We start from the raw sequence: 20,945 nt of genomic DNA, 5'->3' as shown, positions 1-20,945 counted from the left end.
ATAGGTTGATGAAGGGGTACTTTTCAATTTGATGTTACCTTTGAGATTTGCCAATCTTGCACCAATGGTCATCAATTTCACAATAGCAATTGGTGTTGTTATTAATTAATTCAGCCATTCAGAAGTGTGATTTTTTGGTTAATGCTCCAACATGTTCATTCCAATGAGTTGAACTTTGCAAAACTTGTGTAATTCTTGATAAAAATTGGATTTGCAAACATTATGCTGAAACAAACTGGTCATTTTTTAGATTCATGGTTTTTCATTACTGTATGATTTATTATTTATAAAGTTCATATTCTATGATGGTGGCACTTTCTAATTCTTAAAATTAACTAGGAACTTTCATTCACTACAAATAATCTGCAATTGTTGAATTATCCACTGCTTCCTTTCAGAAACATTTTCTTTCCTTACTTTTATTGCCATAGATACCTGAAGTTAAATATATCATGAATTGCCAAATGAGTCCACAGCTAGGCGCATGTATTTTTTAATATATTCAACATCTCTCAAGAGACATTTGCGATACTTCATTTCACTGAACCTACAAGATAGGCAAACTCAAGTACAGTTATAGTTTGATGATTTATGGAACAGTAACTTTCTACTTTTCTTTAATTATCACTTCTCTAGTTGGAAAGTGCAAGAGGTTGTTCTTTTGCTTACATTTAGAGTTGTGGAGGACCAAAATTATGAATGGATTTTTGTGAAAAAGCTGGAATTTAAAAATTGAGGCAGTCAACATCAGTGCAGTATAGGATATAGAGACACAAGGAACTGCAGATGCTGGTTTACTGAAAGAGGCACAGTGCTGGAGTAACTCAGCAGGTCAGTCATCTCCTCTGGAGAATATATAGGTGACGTTTCAGGTCTGAAGGGTCCAGACCTGAAATGTTGCTTAACCATGTTCTCAAGCAATGTTGCTTGGCACGTTGGATTTATGTTGCACTAAACATTATTTACTTTTCAAGTAACTATACATGGTAAATGGCTCGATTGTAATCACGTATTGTCTTTCTGCTTTCTTCTGCTGATAGCACGCAACAAAGGTTTTCACTGTACCTCAGTACACGTGACATTAAACTAAAAAAAAAACTGAATGCTGAGTCCATTTCACTTTATGTCTTAATAGGATATAGAGAGCTGGGTATTTAATGACTTTGGGACCGGTGTTCTGCAGTGGCAAGGGCACGATGAGGGTTTCAGCAACAGGGGTGAGATAGCACGGGGTATGAAAGCCTTCTCTAATGGACAAAATGTCACCGATGAGGTTATGAAGACACAGAAGCTGTAGTCTAGTCAAGAGATTGCAGGAATGGACTGAACAGCAGCAAGAATACAGACAATTTCCCTGCTTCTACATTTTTGTGTGTCTATCCAATGAACCACCAGTGAACTCTATCTAACTCTTGGTTCCGCAGTGTGAAATTGTGCGAGCAGATAAACGATCATAACATTCGAGAGTTCCTTCTGTACTGAAGCTTTTAAAAAAAAATTAATGTAGATGTTATTGTACATTTTCTAATTTATGGCAGTCACCAGGTTCAGCATTCCCCACTCCAGATTAGCATTCTGTGCATTCTGTAAAGGAGGTGTTTTAACAATAAATTGGCAGAATCACTTTCCCCCACGAGAGTGAAGAACAGGGAATCAGGACATATCCTACTGTAAGTACAAGGAATGGAGTTGTTTGCAATAAAAAGAGCTGCTGTACCAAACTGACATTTTTATGCAATAAAAAGATAAACAGCTTCTCTCCACAGCTATTTGAACCCGTAAACAGACAATACTCGTGCATTTGTTATTGAGCAAGTAGTGAATCATAAGGAAACAGGTTGCAGGCACCACACAGTCAAAACCAGACAGACTTAAAAATTAATGGCGTATGAACAATAAAACAGTAGTTTGCTCATTCTACAAGGAAAATGGAAAACACAGTGGTGCATGATTTAACACTTTAAATACTTTGAAGATGCTGACAGTTAACTCAAATGTTCCAACCTTGAAAAATATTTTACACACAGCTGTAACTGTTGCAAAGTACATTGTGTTACATTATTTGCAACAACACTGGAAGATAATACACTTCTTAACCTTGAAGAAACAAAATTACCATAAATGAAATAGTAGTTCTCACCTAAAGGTTCATTTGAATTAATTTGACAAAATCCTTTCCACACTAAATTTGTAAAACTTAAAACTTTCAAATATTAAATATTTTTCATTAGTGGTAACACTTGTTAGTCCTTGTACACGTTAAATAATTTGCAGGTTAAGTTTGAAATAGAAAGTTTGGGGTTCTTGATCACAACAGCAGCAACAAGTAGTATAGAACCGCATATCAACCATTTTGCAATACACTGATTTTAAAAGAAAAATCATCATTACACTGCAACAGCGCTTTGAAATAGATAACACATCAGTAACAGGTTTTCACAAAACTGATAGATAAAGGAAGCAGGACAACAAACTTAAAATACACAAGGCACAATTTTACAATCTAGTGTTATTCACAATTCTAGGTATTTATACTTAAGATACAGTAAAAGGCAAATGCCGAACTTCAATCACCAACTGCAAATTTGCACAATGCACTTTGGAAATGGAAAACAATTAACATTTTTTTGGGTCATCTTGCCTCACTGTACACTTAAGCATTTGCACAATTGAACACTTTTGCACAACTCACACTTTTATAGGTGTTAAATTATTAACAGGCAACAGATTATTTTGTGGAGCCTCGGTTCGGTGTGCAATCCCAGAAAGTTTCAAAACAAACATGAAGAAACAGGATCGTATTTAATTTTTGTTACCACAATTACAAATTTATTGTCTGTCGTTAAAAAAATCCATATGAGCACATCAAAGCCAGTTAATTAAGTAAAGATTGCAGAATAAGGACTGGCCCTGAATGAAAATCCCAACTAATGTTAAACTTATTTTCCAACAAGTACAATCATAAAATCTGGAAATTACAAGTTAAATTCTTTATAGTTAAAAACTTGCGTATTTTGCACATAATTCAAATGTTATTCTTTGCTGATATCCATAAGGCAAATTCTAACAGTGCATATGAAATAATTGTAATGTATTTAGATACTGTATGTATTGAGCTAAGACTATATGTGTTGGAGTTGCAGTAAGTGGATGCACCAGGAATAAACGGCCCGTTTAGTTTGGTTTAGCTTGACATGCTCTTAGTACATAATACTAGTATTATGACAACTATGCATCCTAACATGCACAGTTACTACAGTATCTGTGATGCAGAGGAAGAATGCAAAAGCATTGCAGTCGAAGTGAAGCTCTTTGTACAAACTCAACCATTATACAATATGGCATGAAATTAGAACAAAAAATCTCCAATGTTGAAATTATTCATGGCTATCTACTAGGCAGAGAGGGAACCCAGTTGCATCTAGACACAACCCAGCAAACTCTGGACTAAATATGAAGAAAGATGAAGATGATACAATGATACTTCTGGTTTCAATGATCTGGAAGAAACAAATAACACTATTCCTTAACCATGCATGTTGGAAATAGTCGGACATCAGTGCAAAGGCAGCAACCATAAGCACAGATGACTTTTATATTTGGTTCTGCCCATCTTTATTCTATTAAGAAGTACATACTTCTATTAAACAACAAATCCATTTGGCAAACTCTTTTGTATCATTATGGATTCTTGAATAAACTTGGGGAATCTTAGGAAGGAAGTGCTGGCTCTGGGGAGGGTCCAGAGGAGGTTTCCAAGAAAGATCCCAGGAATGAGTAGGTTAACTTATGATGACCGTTTGTCGGCACTGGGCCTGTACTCGCTGGAATTTAGAAGAATGAGGTGGGTGGGGGACCTCATTGAAACATACAGAATAGTGAAAGGCCTGGGTAGAGTGGATGTGGAAAAGATGTTTCCACTTGTGGGAGAGTCTAGGACTAGAGGTCATAGCCTCAGAATTAAAGGATGGTCATTTAGGTAGGAGATGAGGAGAAATTTCTTTAGTCAAAGGGCGGTGAATCTGTGGAATTCTTTGCCACAGAAAGCTGTGGAGGCCAAGTCAGTGGATATTTTTAAGGCAGAGATAGATTCTTGTTTGGTACAGGTGTCAAGAGGTTATAGGGAGAAGGCAGGAGAATGGGGTTAGGAGGGAGAGATAGATCAGCCATGGTTGAATGGCGGAGTAGACTTGATGGGCAAAATGGTCTAAGTCTATGACCTTTTGACCTTAACCAACATCCACAACGCTATAAAGTGCCTGTATGTAAATATAACCAATGATCTGGCATGGACTAACCACATTGAGATGACCAATGCCTCCACTTCCTCAAGAGACTGAGAAATTCAACATGCATGCAATGACTCTTACAAACACCTACAGATGCACCATAGAAAGTAAATTGTTAGATTGTCTCAAAGCTTGGTTTGAGAACAGCTCTTGCCAAGACCACAAGAAATTGCAGTGAGTTGGAGAAATAGCCCAGTCCATCACACAGGCCAGACATCCTACCATTGATTCCATCTACACCAGGCTGCCTCAGAAAAGCAGCCAACATAGTCAAAGACTTGTCACAACCCGATCATTACTTCTTCTCCTTGCTCCTGTCAGGCAGATGGTGCAGAAGCTTCAAAACGCACACCACCAGACTCAGAAACAGATTCTTCCCCTCTGTTATCAGATTTTAAATGGTTCTCCCATAGGCTGGGGAATTGTTCCATTCTCCTCCACCTCATTGCTGACATTGGACTTTGTCTCTGGAACTGTTGCGCTATAATGCTGAGAACAATATTCTGCATTCCGTATCCCTTTGCTCGATCTATTATACTTGAGTTTGGCATGATTATACTTGTATATAGTATTATCTGATATGATTGGATAGCATGTAAAACAATGCATTCACTGTACCTCGGTACAAGTGACAATAATAAACCTAAATATAAATTTGAGAAGATATCCACAAATGACTAATTTGTAAGAATAGTTCTTTTCATTCGAGGTTGAACCATTTATATAAATGGTGTAAGGGCAAACGCAGATCAAGTCTGACATACTCACATCATCGGATCCACACAATCGTCACCATACATTAGTGAGTGTGTGAAATGTGCAAGATGCGATCGATATGCATGTTTGCAAATTGGCTGTGGCATAGGCAGGGCAACTGTTACACAACACACCTTTATGAAAATGCCCTAAAATCTGTCCTGCATATTAGTTTTAGCAAAATCACTTTCAGGTTCCCAACTTCAAGTGGAAAAAAAATGCATTAGGTCTCAATTCATTCCCCAGCCTTGCTAAACTATTTACTATCCAGAGTGATTTACAAGTACATATATAAATAACTTCTAAACGTGAAGCTGCTGGCACAAGCAATAGTCCATGTGCAAACAGTGTATTTGCCACATCTTCTAATTCTCCATATAACATTTGGAGCTTCCACATAACATGACAATTGTATTTGTAAGCTCTGGAGGAAGATGTGAGGGTCCCACTTATATCTGCAGCAGCTCGTAACTTTCTGCCTACAATGTAACAGCAAGTGGCTGAACCAAGTATCAATAGGCGAAATAAATTGTGTATAATAGGGCAATCATCTGAAGAGACAAATTCCACGTTCTGAGTGTCCAAAGGACGTGCTTAAAGCATCACTCAAGTTTTCCTCTCTATACAGCTTTCTGAAAACAACCATTCACATGTCATTTGTCACCTGAACAAGTACTTTTAAGAAAACTCTGGAACAGGTTACCTTGCACTAAATAGAAACAGCATAAACAAGAAACGCTCATTTAGGGTCAAGGCAGATGTTCATGGATTTCTGGCAGCTCGTTGATCTAATCATGTTATCAGAGTTTTTTTTATCCGCAGACACAAGAACTGCAGACGCTGAAATCTTGAAGAAACCACAAAGTACCGGAGGCAACATCCGAATGTAGACTAAGAAACCATTTTGCAGAAAACATATTTGGACCACTGAGGCCTGCTGGATCACTTGATTGCTAATCATTTTAACTCCTCTTCCCATTTCCATAGTCCTGGGCCTCCTCCATTGCAAACTGGAGGAACAGCACCTCTGTTAGAGTACTTCATAACCCAACTGCATGAAAATCAAATCACACAATTTCAAGTAAAGCTTCCTCTCACCCCTTTCCTGTGCTCTGCCCACCCTGATTTGCATTCATTTCTCCCTCTCACCCCCTTCAGTCACCCTGCTCCTTCCCCCTCCTTTGTGCGCCATCCTCAAGTCTCTCAATTTATTTTTATCCCCCCCTTCCTTGTCTCCTTCCATCTACACCCCTCCCCCTGGCTTTATATTTCACTCGTTTTCTTTATCGGACACCCTTTTGTCACCATTTCACCTCTAGCCTCTGTCACTTAGTCCACCCTCCTCACCTACACCCACCTATCACTTGTCAGGCTTTGCCCCACTCCCACCTCTCTTTTTAAAATGTCTTTACCTTTATCCATGAAATCTATTCAACGTTCAATGGTACTTTATTGTCACATGTATCTAGGTACAGTGAAATTCCATTCTATTCATCGTCAACCTTCCCACTGGGTAAAGACACTTGATTTTGTATCCCTGTATTAACTCCTCTTTATTCTATCGTAATGACAGTCCCATCTTTTCTAGTCTCTCAGTCACTGATCTCTGGTGCTATTCTGGTTAATTCTGCATCATAAGGACTTAATATCCTTCCTTACACTATCATGTGAAGGCACTGTTAACACCCAAAGTTAGTCTTCACAATTTGTTACGTTAGATCCTTGGGTGCAACATGGCCTTGGATAATTTTTGATAGGTCCACTATGGGTGAAATTATTAATGACACCATAATGAATATTAACTATTGATGATGCCTATGAGAAACTGTCTCAAAAAGGCAGCCCGCATTACCAACGACCCACACCAACCTGGCCAAGCTTTTATTTGACTCCTGGAAGACGATAGAGTACAGAGATGATTTTTACAAGGGACTTGAACAATAGGGAGAGATTGAGCAGACCAAAACTTTATATCTTGGATCGCAGGAGTCTGAGGGTGATCTTATAAAGTTGTATAAAATTATGAGAGGAATAGATAGGGTGAATATTTCACCCATACTAAGGGAATCAGAACAAGAGGACATAGTTTTAAGGTGAGGGAGGAAAGATGAGGGGCAACTTTTGGATGATGGGTATATGGAATGAGTTGCCAGAAGAGGTATTTGAGGCAGGGAGTGTAACAAAATTTAAAACACATATGGATAGGAAAATGTTTAGAGGGACATGGGACAAATGTGGCAGTTGGGACCAGCATAGATGGGGCATCTTGGTCGGCATGGACGAGTTAGGCCGAGGGGCCTGTTTCCGTGTTGTATGACTATGATTACAAGGATCCCCACCATCCAGGTCATGCGGTCTTTTCACTGCAACCATCGAACAGAAGGTACAGAAGCTTAAAGTCCCACACCATCAGGAACAACTATCAGCTTCTTGAACCAATTTGCACAACTCAAATCCTACCTTGTCGACAGAACACTATCGCCCACCTTTCTTTTAGACCACTAAGTACTTGTTTTATCTTCCAATTATGATTTTGCACTAATTACATTTTTGTAGCAGTCTTCTTTTAGAATCTTGTGTGTATCATTTGTTTTTGTGTGTGTTCATCCGCGTCTATGTGAGTACGATACAGCTGCAAGCAACATTTTCATAGCACCTGTACCACACCGTACTTGTAGATCTGACATAAACTCAACTTTACAATACAAGCAGGCACTGTTTTGCTCAAAAAGAAACAATGGTAGCAAAATATGTAATTGATCTGTGAGCTGTAACTGCGGTAGGCTGTAAGCAAATCTAAAGCCTGCAAAGTTGGCTCTGGCTGTGGCTATAAAAATCACAACACAAGCAAATTTTAGACAGCACAGTAATTACCGTATGGCACTGGCAATATCACAAACACAAGTCCATTGGGAGCGCGCTGAAGTATCTCAGTTGTATTATTTATTGGAAATGCTCATTTAATAACCATCATCTATAAGGGAACGTGCAATTGTACAGAGTGGCAAACTCCATCGGAAAACGTGGTGTCACAGATTGCTCCACAAGACCTTTTGCAAAATGGAATATCTTGTAAGAATTCAACAATAAGTGATCAGGTTATTTGCGAACATGAACACCATTATGCAGGTCAATACAGTTGCTGTTATCAATATTCAATGCAGAGAGTCTAATCTGTCAATCCTGGATAATCAATACACCTCTTGTGCCAAGCCTCATAATGTCTCTGTACTTTTCAAAACAGATCCTGAACAGATAAAATAAGATGTTGTCCACAAGAGAGTAAATGATCAAGTACATTAGACTGCTGATGGATTTTAAATATTGCAAGATGATAAATTACTGGCAATTTCAAGACAAGAGATGATTGACCTAGAAGTGACATGTGCCATAATCTATCCTGAAATAATAATGGATATTAAGCTGTGTAGATAGATTTTAATTAAATTAGATGTTCTACAATGCTGCTCTATTGAGTCAAAGTATACGGCTCTATTATAGAACAGTGCAATAAATGGAAAGGTGTGCTTTACACAAGAAACTGGCTCTATATATGACAGATGTTCAATAGAGAATATGTACACAGTAAAACTGTTAGGTATGTACAGCATTCCTAAAATTGTGAAACAGTAGTTGATGCACTTTAACAAGTCATAAATGTGTATTATTTTACCAGTCTTCAATCTCAAACTTGTAAACACAAATGAAGGGTATGCAATTTTTTTGTAATAAAATATAAATTTGAAGCGGTGATGAAGTGTTTTCAATTGCACATAACATGTGGCATTGGGTCTTCATAAGGCTTAATCTTCATTTTATAGTTAGGGGATGGTGGTGGGTTCAAAGTAAGGCTTGAGTTTCAAATTGAAATTGCCATCATTCACAGTACCCTCTCCCCCACATGTAATTATTTTCCATTACAAGTTACAGATCAGCATCGTGAATTCCTTCATTGGTTTCTTCTCATCATCCACCTCGCCCGTGGTGTAAACCCATTTCAATGTCTCCTTGTATTTTCCCACAAACCTGTGGAAGATGAGGAGCAACCCAGAAGAAATGACTCTTTCACTCGTCACAGATTTAGAAGTTACAAACACACCTTCGAGCCAAATCAGTGATCTGACAGAATGATAATGTACAAACATCTTGCAATTTGGCACACTTTCCATAAGAAAAATAGTTATTTTCCATTCGTAATGTATACATCTAAAACCTCTCTCAAAGTTACCCGACAACAATTGAACTTTTATTCACCTTCCATCACAGTGAGGAATGTGGAGGAGTCACTGTGATGGATGTTTTTGTTAAAATGTGTTTTGTGTGTTCCGTTGTTTTTTATTTGTATGACTGACTTGGCAAATTAAATTCCTCGTATATTGCAAAACATACTTGGTTAATAAAGTATTATTGTGATTGTGATCTGATGGATCTTGCGCCTGACAGATGCAGTGGGGTATGGTTGAAAAGGTGCATGTGCATCTGTTTCTTAAAGTTAATTTCATTATAGCATTTCATCAGCACAGTTGCTTAAGTAATTTCCAGTTGGAACAAAACCTGTGCAAAGAAAATGAAAATAAAACATCTATAGAAACAAGCGACAAAACTAATGGAGTACAATACCACTCAATATTTTAAACAGACTTGAGGTAGTTCTGTTGTATTGAAGGAAGGTGGAAGTATTATAAATGCTACACTAAAACATACAATTTTACTTTATCATATTAAATAAGCAAAATTCCTCTCAGAAAATAAAATTAGATCATTCCATCACAGAGGAGCATGTATCTAAAATACAAGGTACAGGAACCTGGTAAAGTGATCCCAGGTTATTTCATGACCCAGTGCTGTGCAAGGATCCTTGGTGGATGTGGTAATAGGCACTCGCAGAGTGTGTAATTGCAGGATTCACCCCAGTATTTGGCAAAGTCGGGAGTGTGTTAATGATTATGGACACAAGTCTTTCTCAGATGTTGAGGTAGTAGTGATACTGGAAGCAATGAAATGACAAGCAGAGACCTCCTCGCCTGTAACCAAAGACTGACTTCTCCCAGGGAGGCTCTCTGCACTTTTTAGACATGGCGATTCAGAGTTTCTGTTTGTTAACGTTAAACCATTGACCGAACTTTGCCAACCCTCACTGCTCTGAAAACCATTGCTGAGTCCGTGGCAATCAACGATCTTCAATTTGCTTTGAGTTTTAGAATGTAATGATGAATTGTCTACTTGGACATCTTTGAGATTTTCTGCATCGATGCAGTTCTTTACTCCATTTCCAACAGGAGACAAAGAATTCTCGCAAACCTCCACAGGTCGACTCTCTGCCGCAGGCAAAGCGAGGGTAAACTTGGTCTGATAATCTTCTTTCTGGGCTTTTGCTGGTATTTCAGCAGTGCACTCAATCTCAAGATTTTCCTTAGTCTTCCAGTCCTCACCAGGTAACATAATATCCTCACTGGGAAGGTCTTCTATGGATTCTGAAGTGAAGGACTTCGTCAGAAGACCTTCATTACCTTGTGAACCGTGGTTCTCAAGAACAGAATTTCTTTCTGACGCTGATAACTCAGAATGAACAATAACTTCAGCTTCAACTTGATTCAGGCCTGAATGATGATTTTCTTTCTTTGCTGAACCCTGTTTGAGAATTTAAGAAAAAAAAAACTTTAGTATTTGGTTCTTCCAATCCTGTATTTTCAATATTTAGATATCATGTTTTTTGAAGTAGATAAATGATTAGAGAATACAACCTGCAAGTACATTTCCTAACTGTCTACACTTAGTGCCATTATAGCACTTGCTGCTGATGTTCCCCAAGCAATGGGAATGGCTACTCGGTACAATACATCGCACATTAAGCTAATAAGGACCAATAAGCTAAATTGATGCTAACTTCAAAGGATCACATGAAAATAGTGGACATTTTGTTCACTTGCTCCCATCTTTGTAATCTCGTGATGGTACGTAGTGGCATTGTTGGCTAATCAGAGCAATCAATCTCAATTAATAAGCTGTAACTGTGCCAGATTTGGGGGGGGGGGGGGGGGGGGGGAACTCCACCATGGAAACTGGACTGGATAGACTTGGTTTATACTCTCTCGAATTTAGGAGATTGGATCTTATAGAAACTTACAAAATTCTTAAGGGGTTGGACAGGCTAGATGCAGGAAGATTGTTCCCGATGTTAGGGAAGTCCAGGACAAGGGGTCACAGCTTAAGGATAAGGGGGAAATCCTTTAAAACCGAGATGAGAAGAACTTTTTTCACACAGAGAGTGGTGAATCTCTGGAACTCTCTGCCACAGAGGGTAGTTGAGGTCAGTTCATTGGCTATATTTAAGAGGGGGTTAGATGTGACCCTTGTGGCTAAGGGGATCAGGGGGTATGGAGAGAAGGCAGGTACGGGATACTGAGTTGGATGATCAGCCATGATCATATTGAATGGCGGTGCAGGCTCGAAGGGCCGAATGGCCTACTCCTGCACCTAATTTCTGTTTCTATGGAAACTTTTGAGAAACACATATCCTGTTGTTAATCAAGCACGTTATCTACCTCTTCATCCTTTCTATAATAAATACATGAACATGTTGTAACTGGAAGTTCACCACTGAAATGGAAGCTCACCACTCATTGAAACAAATGCACTAAACCTCCCTTGAAAATGCTCAGGTTGCAAAAAAAAAATCATCTGACAGGTTGTAATTTCCAGATTTTCATTACATACCGCTTAAAGCATTGACAATGCACTGCGAGGCAAAATATGATAACCAATATCTGGCATATCATTCGAAGAATGGAAAATATACTGACTTCTGTGCACTATACAGTCTATTTAATTTAATTTAATGTTGAATAGGCTGTGTTCCAGTCTTGGGGGATAAAACCTCCACCAATTAATTCTAACTATTCAGCTTTCTGTAAGCACCAAATTTCCCAGTTATTTTAACTACCTTAGAGTTATAGCATAACAGCATGGAAACTTGAAACTTCAGCCAAGGTCCCCGTTGACTCTGATCCTACATTAATCTTGTTGTCTTTCCACTTACATTATTCAAGTAACTACACAATTCGAAAAAAGTTCAGAGCAAAGATATTGGTAGTTGTCATACAGCTGGTTGACCATTCTGCAGTAACCATCTGCTGATCACATGTAGAAGTGTGAACTTGACATACGGCCATCCCAAATCTTCTAGTCTTTTACTGTATAAACCTTCACAGTCCCCAGCACATTGTAGGTGGTGTGTGTCCTAAATATACACATTCAGGAGGAAACCTCTAATTGAAGCCAATCCTTGAGGCCAATTGTCTTACACTAATAGAGTTAAACTTTCTGTGCAATTTAATGAGGCATTTGGGATGAAATTGCCAAAATGTGCTTATTATTTCTTACAATACCTCTGGGTTTCAGGTAAGATAAACATAGGATGTCATCAGCTGCCCATTTTTATGAGGCAAAGAAATAAAATAACTGTTCAAGCTGGATTGATGGAGTTGTACATTAACTTTATACTTTGCAAATTTAAGTACTCGGGGTGATGCTCTAATTTATATGCACAATGGGGTAAATATCCAATTGAGTTTACAAGCACGGTCTGTTAGAATGTTACATCATATGCCTGATTTAGAGAAAACTCTTACAGTTCATTAACTCAAATCAAAGATTAATTCTTTTTCACATGCAAGAATTTCAAGCACATCAGATGAACTCTAGCGTTTCTCAAAGAATTGGGTAACTTTGGCAAAAATATTGAGACAATAATGCTGATGAATTAAGTGATGTTGGTAGAATTATACTGCTGACAGATACGAACGAAAACACATTTTTTCTTGTATATTTGTCCCAAGAATGACGTATGTGGGTTTTCTGTAAGAAATTCAATATACTGATCTATATTGACGAGTATTGATACTTCTGCTTCTGCAACGTCAAATGTATAGACTAGGCTAAATAACAGTGGTTTCCCCATCTTATACAGGATCTTTCACAACCAAACTCCCTTCCATTGACTCAATTTCACGACACTTAGGCAAAGTCACCAGCATAATCAAGGATGAGTTGTACCCCGGCCACTCTTTCTTCTCCCCTCTCCCATCGTTTCTTCCCAGCTGTTATCAGGCAACTGAACCATCCTACCACAACTAGAGCATTCATAAATTATGATCTACATCATTGGAGACCCTCGGAATATCTTTGATCGGACTTTACTGGCACTAAAAATTATTCACTTTATTCCCTTTATCATGTATCTGTAGAAACATAGAAAATAGGTGCAGGAGTAGGCTATTCAGCCCTTCGAGCCTGCACCGCCATTCAATATGATCATGGCTGATCATCTAAAATCAGTACCCCATTCCAACTTTTTCCCCATATTCCTTGATTCCTTTAGCACTAAGAGCTAAATCTAACTCTCTCTTAAAAACTGTGAATGGCTCGAATGTAATCATGTCTTTCCGCTGACTGGTTAGCACGCAACAAAAGCTTTTCACTGTACCTCACCGTTATTTTCACTGTACGTGACAATAAACTAAACTCAACTCAATTAATTCAAATGTAAAACCACAGACACTTCAGTCTGCTGTATTCCCCATTCAGAATTTTTTTTTTGTGTATTCATGGACAATCTTGATTTTAAATTACTCCTTGAACTTGTCTGAAGGAAACAAGGAGGAGTTGATTAGGGAATAATCAATGACATACCGTAAAACTGTCAAAAACAATATTTCCTCGTAGATCACCTTCACTGGGACCTGGCTCAAAGCGCAGTGTTTCACTAGCCTTGCGAGTAGAATCTTGGACTGCACTGCTGTAGCAAATCGGATCTTTTGCCCATTGATGATGAACAGAACCATTCCAGGCAGGCTTTGTGAATCAAAACAGAAACATCATTCATCAAAAAGTAAATAAAAGGAAAAGTACAGGAAAATATTCTAAAATTAGCACTGCAAGAAAACCTTCTGGAAGAGAAAGACCCGAAGACCTAGATAGGAGTGGATGTGGAAAGGGCGTTTCCAGTAATGGGACAGTCCAGAACCAGAGGGCACAGCCTCAGAATAAAAAGACCTACCTTTAGAATGGAGATGGAGGAATTTCTTTAGCCAGAGGATCAGGAATCTGTGGAATTTATTGTCACAGACAGCTGTGGAGGCCAAGACATTTGGGTGATTTTAAAGTGGAAATGGATAGATTTGTGTTAGTAAGGGCATCATGGGGAGAAGGCAGGAGAATGGGACTGAGAAGGAAAAATAGATCAGCCATGGGTGTATGGCAGATGGGCCAAAAGGCCTAATTCTGCTCCAATGTCTTATGGCAAGAGAAGACTACGTCAACAACATTACGATGTTAAAAGCATCTTTAAAATGTTTATTCCCTTGATTCCACGTGTTAGCGTTTCAAAACTTTTAAGATGAAATGAGGGATAAATAAAGCAAGAACAATGAAACTAATTAGTTTCCTTCCCCACAATACCCTTCCTCCTTTAATAGAAACTTATCATTTTGTAAAATGTACATTGACCCCTGATTTCCAAATCCCACTATATTCATAAAGTGACAAAAATACCTTTAATTTAATCTGAATGTCATCATCTGGAAGGCTGGAATTCATAAAGATTTGCACGTCAGTGAGTTCAGTTATCTCAGTAAGTGGCAGCGATAGATCTTCACCAAGAGTAGACATTAGTGTTTCAAGCTCATGAGCATGAGGAAGGGCAGCATTGTGAGCTGATGATGCGTTCCTTGCCCTGCGAGAGTGGGACTGCTCAGTTGTCTGGTGAGAATCAGGACCTGGCTCTCTGTAAATGAGAGAAAGACCAACATTATTCATTTATACTTTTCTTCCAGCATCAGTCAAACAAGGAAACCAATTGCTGGAAAATTATGTTAATATTATGGTCAGACTTGTCTTCTTTTCGCTAATGGGATGCCGGTTACAATGAAACAGAACATATAAAAACACAGACACAAAGAACTGCAGGTGCTGGAATCTAAAGTCTGAAGGGTCCTGACCTAAAACATCGCCTAGCCATTCCCTCCACAGATGCTGCCTGACCCGGTGAATTACTCCAGAACTTTGTGTTTAATGCATAATAAAACATCGAACAAAATTTTAATCGTACTAATAGTATGTATAACTACCACTATTGTTGTAATTAATAACACTATGACTAATAGTACTATTAAAGATGTCATGTTCTGGCATGCTGCACCCGGCTCATACAATTGAGTTAGTTAAGGATAGAAAGGAATTTTAGGGATGGAAAAAAATCCAAGTGAGGAATAAATTGAAATTCATCCTAGTTTTTCCATGCTTGATGCATTCCTCAGTCATTTATAACACACTAACTGGTGATAGTCACAAAAAGCTGGAGTAAGCGGGTCAGACAGCATCTCTGGAGAAAAGGAATAGGTGACGTTTCAGGTCTAGACACTTCTTCAGACTTGGATGGAGAGCGGTAGGAAAAAAGTAATCACAATCAGAATAGCCTTCGTGGACCAAGTTTATTAGAAAAATAGAAACAGCATTTAAAAGATTTGCTCACAGATTGAGCAATGTAATCCTTTATAGCAATGGCCATTCACCTTTGGAACTCGAGTCAGATTAATGGATTAAAATTCTCTGGCAACTCCGGTCCCATGTGCTGTGAGTCTCAACATTTTAAACTCTTGCTAATCTCATTTGCACAATGCAAAACTATTCAGAAATAAAGTGATGCTTTTGTCCAGAATCCACAGAAGTGCGACAGGGAATAGACCTACTATTCAGTGACTGGCCTCAAGTTGGAGAGTTGGGGGGGGGGGGGGGGGGGGTGCAGTTGGGTGAACTTGTAAATGGAAAGAGATTTTTTGCTTTCTGCTATTTGTAGCAAAATCATAAACTTGGTTTTATACAGGCGTTTGTAATGCGCTATAAATATTGAACAAAAGAAAACCTTCTCCAGTAATGGAACAGTCGGTCAACTGCATTATATATGACCTGTGTGTTTGATACTGATCTGCAAGCAAACGCAGGAAACTGTTCATTTACATTCCCCAAGACTGAGATCATGCATCTTAATGCACATTTACATTGATTTCAAATAAAAATCAGGAAAATATAAGCTCACATTTATTACATTTCTCTTTCTGTGTTTTAAGTTTAGTCACAACATTGTAAAAGCAGTCATTGCCCATGATCTTCCATTTTTGAACAAAGTCTGTGCAATAATCTTTCATATTAATTAACTCATTTACACTCAAACACTACAAAACTCGTAACCGGTGCATATTTAAAACAACATGAATGTGTTACCGTAGATTGGTTATCCACAATGAATTAAGCACAGATAAATTAGGCTCAATCAAGCTATTTACCTTCGCTTATTGTTCCAGAAACTGGCACAGATGCAGAAGAGAATGCAAAGCAGCCCAAGACAGACACCTACAATGATGCCTGTTACAGAATGTACATCAAGGAGATCATGCAGTCCTGAAAACAAAAGGAAACAGCAGTAGCCTGTCACATCTGTAGCATGCATTCACAATTATAGAAATCAAGGTGTATATCATTAGTCCAAGAATGTAATTAGCACACAGCCAACCCAAGTATTCACTAGAGTTTTAAAGCATTAAATTCAATGAAAGGAGCTCTGTTGGGCTTTTAATTCTCCCGCATTGTATCACTGTTTAATGCTTGGTGGAAACACAAACACTTCGTCACTTTGGATAGCAGATTAATGACCTCCACTTTTAATTTGCTGAATGTTCCATCATTCACTCTCGATCATCAGGTCGGCTTAACACATTTATAATAAAAGGAGCCCTAAGCAATCATTTAGAGCATGCCACCAGGTGAAGGGACATGTGAAATGATTCACATTCATCAGCCTAGTTCTCATTTAACTGTAATACTGCCTGGCATTTCTTGTAGGATTTTTTCATTTAAAATAATATTTTTAAGTGATATAATGGCATGGGATTTTCTCATGAGGATAGGGCCAAATTAAGCTTTCCTAATCCAACATTTTCCTGGGTAAGTAGTCTTTATGGAGCAATTGGCATCCATGCTAATGTAACATTAATAGTGTGGGATGTTCAGGGAATCAAATCTAAATGGTTGCTTAAAGGGCTGGAAGAATAGTTTAAAAAAAAAACATCCAACCAAGAGTCATATAACACAGAATGGCCAGATCGTCCATGCAGCCCAAGATACCCATCTGAGGTTGCTTCAGCCATGCGGGCAGGTAATGGATGGCAAAACTGGTGAAATGGGCTTTGGAACCTTTCCTTTATTAATTAATATGAATGTTCACGGAATTCGTCTGAACAATGCTTTGGGAGATTGGCTGAAGAGGAACACTACCAAAAAACAGAAACATCAAAACCTTTATTTACATTGAGGGATTAATCATGGTGAATCACAGTTGACGTACTGAAGAGCAATAAGTGAGTGGTGTTCTCTCCTCTTTACAGTTGTGGGAATTTAACACCTAGTGAATCAAACACTGCACTGTACAATGCTTCATGGAGAAATTGTGCAATATCTCATCTGTATGCATTTGATTGACTTTTTCCTTAACTTACACACACAAAACTCTTGATGGTACACAAGTGTCCCCAGGTTATTTTGGGGATGGGAGCATGAGGGGGTTGCGATTTTCCATAACGCAAAGCTGTATCCTCAGCACGCGTCATGAAACAAGTTGAAAAATAAATAAATGGTATCAGCCAGAGCAAATTTTTGGGTAATACTTTGTGAATTCTGTAAGGGTGAATTTTGAATACCCGAAAGCCCTAACTTGGAGGTCACCAGTATATTTGTCTGGCTTCTCAGTGTATAAAGTGTTTCACACTTATAATTTAATGCTTCATTCCCGGCTTGTTAATAAGATAATGCGTTAGCTGTGTTACAACATGTATTTAGTAATACCAAATAAATATAACCTATAAAAATTTACCTAATACAATAATAACCAATATCTGCAGTTTCTAGGTATCAAAATTTACCTAATATTCGTTTTGCCAGAGTTTGCACATCTTTTGTCGTGGAATATGGTCCTCTTCCTACAACTGTCTTTGCACCCATCTTGAAGAAGTACCGAGTGTCACTTTCCAGTCCCCGCACATCGGTGCTGAAAATGTGCCCTAAATATAACAAAATTGTTAATTGAAGAGACCTGCTGCCAACATCCTAAACCCTGTCAACATCTTATTAGTTTATGTTTTAGATTAATTGAGAGATACAGCGCGGAAGCAGGCCCTTTGGCCCATCGGGGCCACGCCGACCAGCGATTCCCGCACATTAACATGACTATCCTAGGACAATGTTTACACCTACCAAGCCAATTTACCTACACGCCTGTACGTCTTTGGAGTGTGGGAAGAATCCGGAGAAAACTCACGGAGGTCACGGGGAGAACGTACAAACTCCGTAGACGGCACCCGTAGTCGGGAGCGAACCCGGATCTCCGGCGCTGCAAGTGTTGCAAGGCAGCAACTCTACCACTGCGCCACCGTGCCACCAAATCATTATTTCTGATTTCAGCCAATCATTGGGCAACACATGATTTAGAAACACATGGAATTATCTTATTTTGAACTTGCACAAATAATATTGCATCCAATGTTACCAGTTCCCATCAGCTACTTTTTCTGCCTGAATGTTTCCGTCTCAAATTACAATTATTTAAAATTATAGATGCAAATTAATTTTACAGTCCACAGATGCAATATTGTTTATCTACACTACCTAACATGACACCGTGGCAGCACAGTGGAGTTGCTACCGAGCAGCACCAGGGACTCGGGTTCAATCCAGGTCTTGTGTGTTGTCTGTACGGAGTTCGTACCTTCTCCAGGTGCTCCTGTTTTGTCCCACATTCTGAAGATGTGCAGGTTTGTAGGGTAATTGGCTTCTGTAAATTGTCCCTGGTGTGTAGGATAATAATAGTATGCAGATGATCGTTGTTCGGTGTGGACTTGGTGGGCCAAAGGGCCTATTTCCACACTGTATCTCTGAAACTAAAATTAGATGCAGAACTGACTTGAGCAAAGATGGTCTTGATGTGCTACTGAATTATTTCCGAGTATGGTATCCAATTAATAATTAAAGTTTAGTATTGAAGATTCATAGCTTTGCCTACTCCAAAACTAATCTTGTGGAATATGAATGTATTATAAGGTTGACAAAGTTCATTGTTCTTCCACATATGAGGCCAAGGCAAACAGCAGATATTATTTTATTTTAGCGATGTCACAGGAACAAGTCATTTCGTTTCATAACAGATTATGGATGACAATCTTGTTTTGTGATTGTGTCATACATTTTTTATATCTCAGAGATTACTTCAATTCATCAAGAGATTCTAAACATGGTTTCTTCCTTTTACAACTCCGAAGCACTCGTACCACTTTTCTGTTTCTCTTTCCATTCAGCTTTGGCTCAACCATTGTCATTTTTGACGATGATCTTTCTTGTATACTTCCAATCTCATCCATTTATATCTTTTTGAACATTCTATTTTGCTGCTGTAATTAAATTTGAATTATCTATTTCCCTATCTTGCATTTTCTTTCGTAACAGTGGGAATTGCAATGCAAACAGGATGGATTAGAGGCACAGATATGGGGACTTGGGGTGGCAGGGTTAATTCTGTTATCCACATTTAAAGTAATTTACTGTGTAAGGACAACATAATTCTCCAATTGCACAATAACAACCAACTGAAATGGAGAGTATTCGTGATTTTGCCTCAATTACATTGCAGATAAGAGATTTCAACGACAAGGCTAAACTAGAGGATCTGTGCTTGCTCTCTTTCACCAAGCCAAGCTTGAGGAGATTTGATTCAGGTGAAAAAGATTATGGGATTAAGGTAAATATGGAGAAGCCATTCCAATATGCAAGACCCAGGCAATGATAGTTCTAATTGATGGACGACAAAAAAAAGAATGGGAAATGTGAAAAATAACTCCTTTTCCTGCAGTAAGTAAAGTTATTATCCTGAACTCACTATAGTGATAGTGGAAGCAAAGTCATTCCTGGATTTCAATAGGAATTGTGACTTACGGGAAAATACTTTGTAGGAAAGTATGGAGCAAGTGTGAGTGTGGGCAACTACGCCAGAGGATGTTAGCATGGACTTGATAGGCCGAGTGGCTTTCCTCTGTTCTAAAGTGTGTGAAGCTAATTTACAAATGTTATATCAAACGTCTCTCACATTTGAACATTGGTAAGTTCAAAAAATGGGAGTACGGGGGGGGGGGGAAAGAAATAAGGTAAAAAAAGAATAAGGGCAACTATAATTTTGACTAAATTGTTCAGTCTTATAGATTTCATTCCAGAGGACATGTCACTGAGCAGATATTTTATACACAATCTCCAGTATTAAAGCAAGCAGCTAAAATAAATTCAACAAGACATTGTGATAATGTTTGGTCTTCAATCTATTCCCTGACATATTGCAATGTAGGCTGGCATCAACATCTGTGCACCTTTTAATAAAGCACTAGCATGAATGATGACATCTATTACCTACTTAAAATCGGAATAAGTCTGTCTTTCACACTGGGCCCAACAAGGTCAGGCACGTATATTTGTTTAAAATCAAGGCAAATAGATTTCAAATCGGAAACCGTTTCACACATGTTGCTTGCAGAAGTAGATATAGACATATGAGCACTGACATCTCATCACCTCATCACTTTGTTATTCCCATTTAGTTTTTCCTTATGGTAATCAACAGGGACAAAAAGTCAATGCATTTTAATGATTCATATTATTTAAAAACCCAAATTAACTGACATCACTGATAACTAACAATAAATGTAAATTCCAAACTGCTAAAGTAAAAATGGAAATCTTTAAGCCCTACTTATCTCATTTGGTACCCGGAATATGAATGTCATATTTACATATCAGCGTAAAGGCATA

The 20,945-nt window shown here is 38.4% G+C and overlaps 1 protein-coding gene across 3 annotated transcripts in view; it reads right to left on the bottom strand.

Moving 5' to 3' along the window:
* Positions 1-1,714: 1,714 nt before the first annotated feature.
* igdcc4 (immunoglobulin superfamily, DCC subclass, member 4) overlaps positions 1,715-20,945 on the bottom strand; it is a 76,189-nt gene continuing 56,958 nt past the window's right edge. For all 3 annotated transcript variants that reach the window (XM_055661157.1, XM_055661155.1, XM_055661156.1), the window contains 5 exons: positions 18,020-18,157; positions 16,388-16,502; positions 14,598-14,829; positions 13,737-13,898; positions 1,715-10,676 (listed from right to left, as the gene is read on the bottom strand). In XM_055661157.1, the coding sequence (XP_055517132.1) occupies positions 9,990-10,676; positions 13,737-13,898; positions 14,598-14,829; positions 16,388-16,502; positions 18,020-18,157 (1,334 nt within the window). In that variant the 3' untranslated portion in view covers positions 1,715-9,989. The remainder of the gene's footprint in view (positions 10,677-13,736; positions 13,899-14,597; positions 14,830-16,387; positions 16,503-18,019; positions 18,158-20,945) is intronic.

Source organism: Leucoraja erinacea, chromosome 33, assembly GCF_028641065.1.
Source record: "Leucoraja erinacea ecotype New England chromosome 33, Leri_hhj_1, whole genome shotgun sequence".
Taxonomy (NCBI): Eukaryota; Metazoa; Chordata; class Chondrichthyes; order Rajiformes; family Rajidae; genus Leucoraja; species Leucoraja erinaceus.
This window is presented reverse-complemented; position numbering and strand designations above follow the sequence as displayed.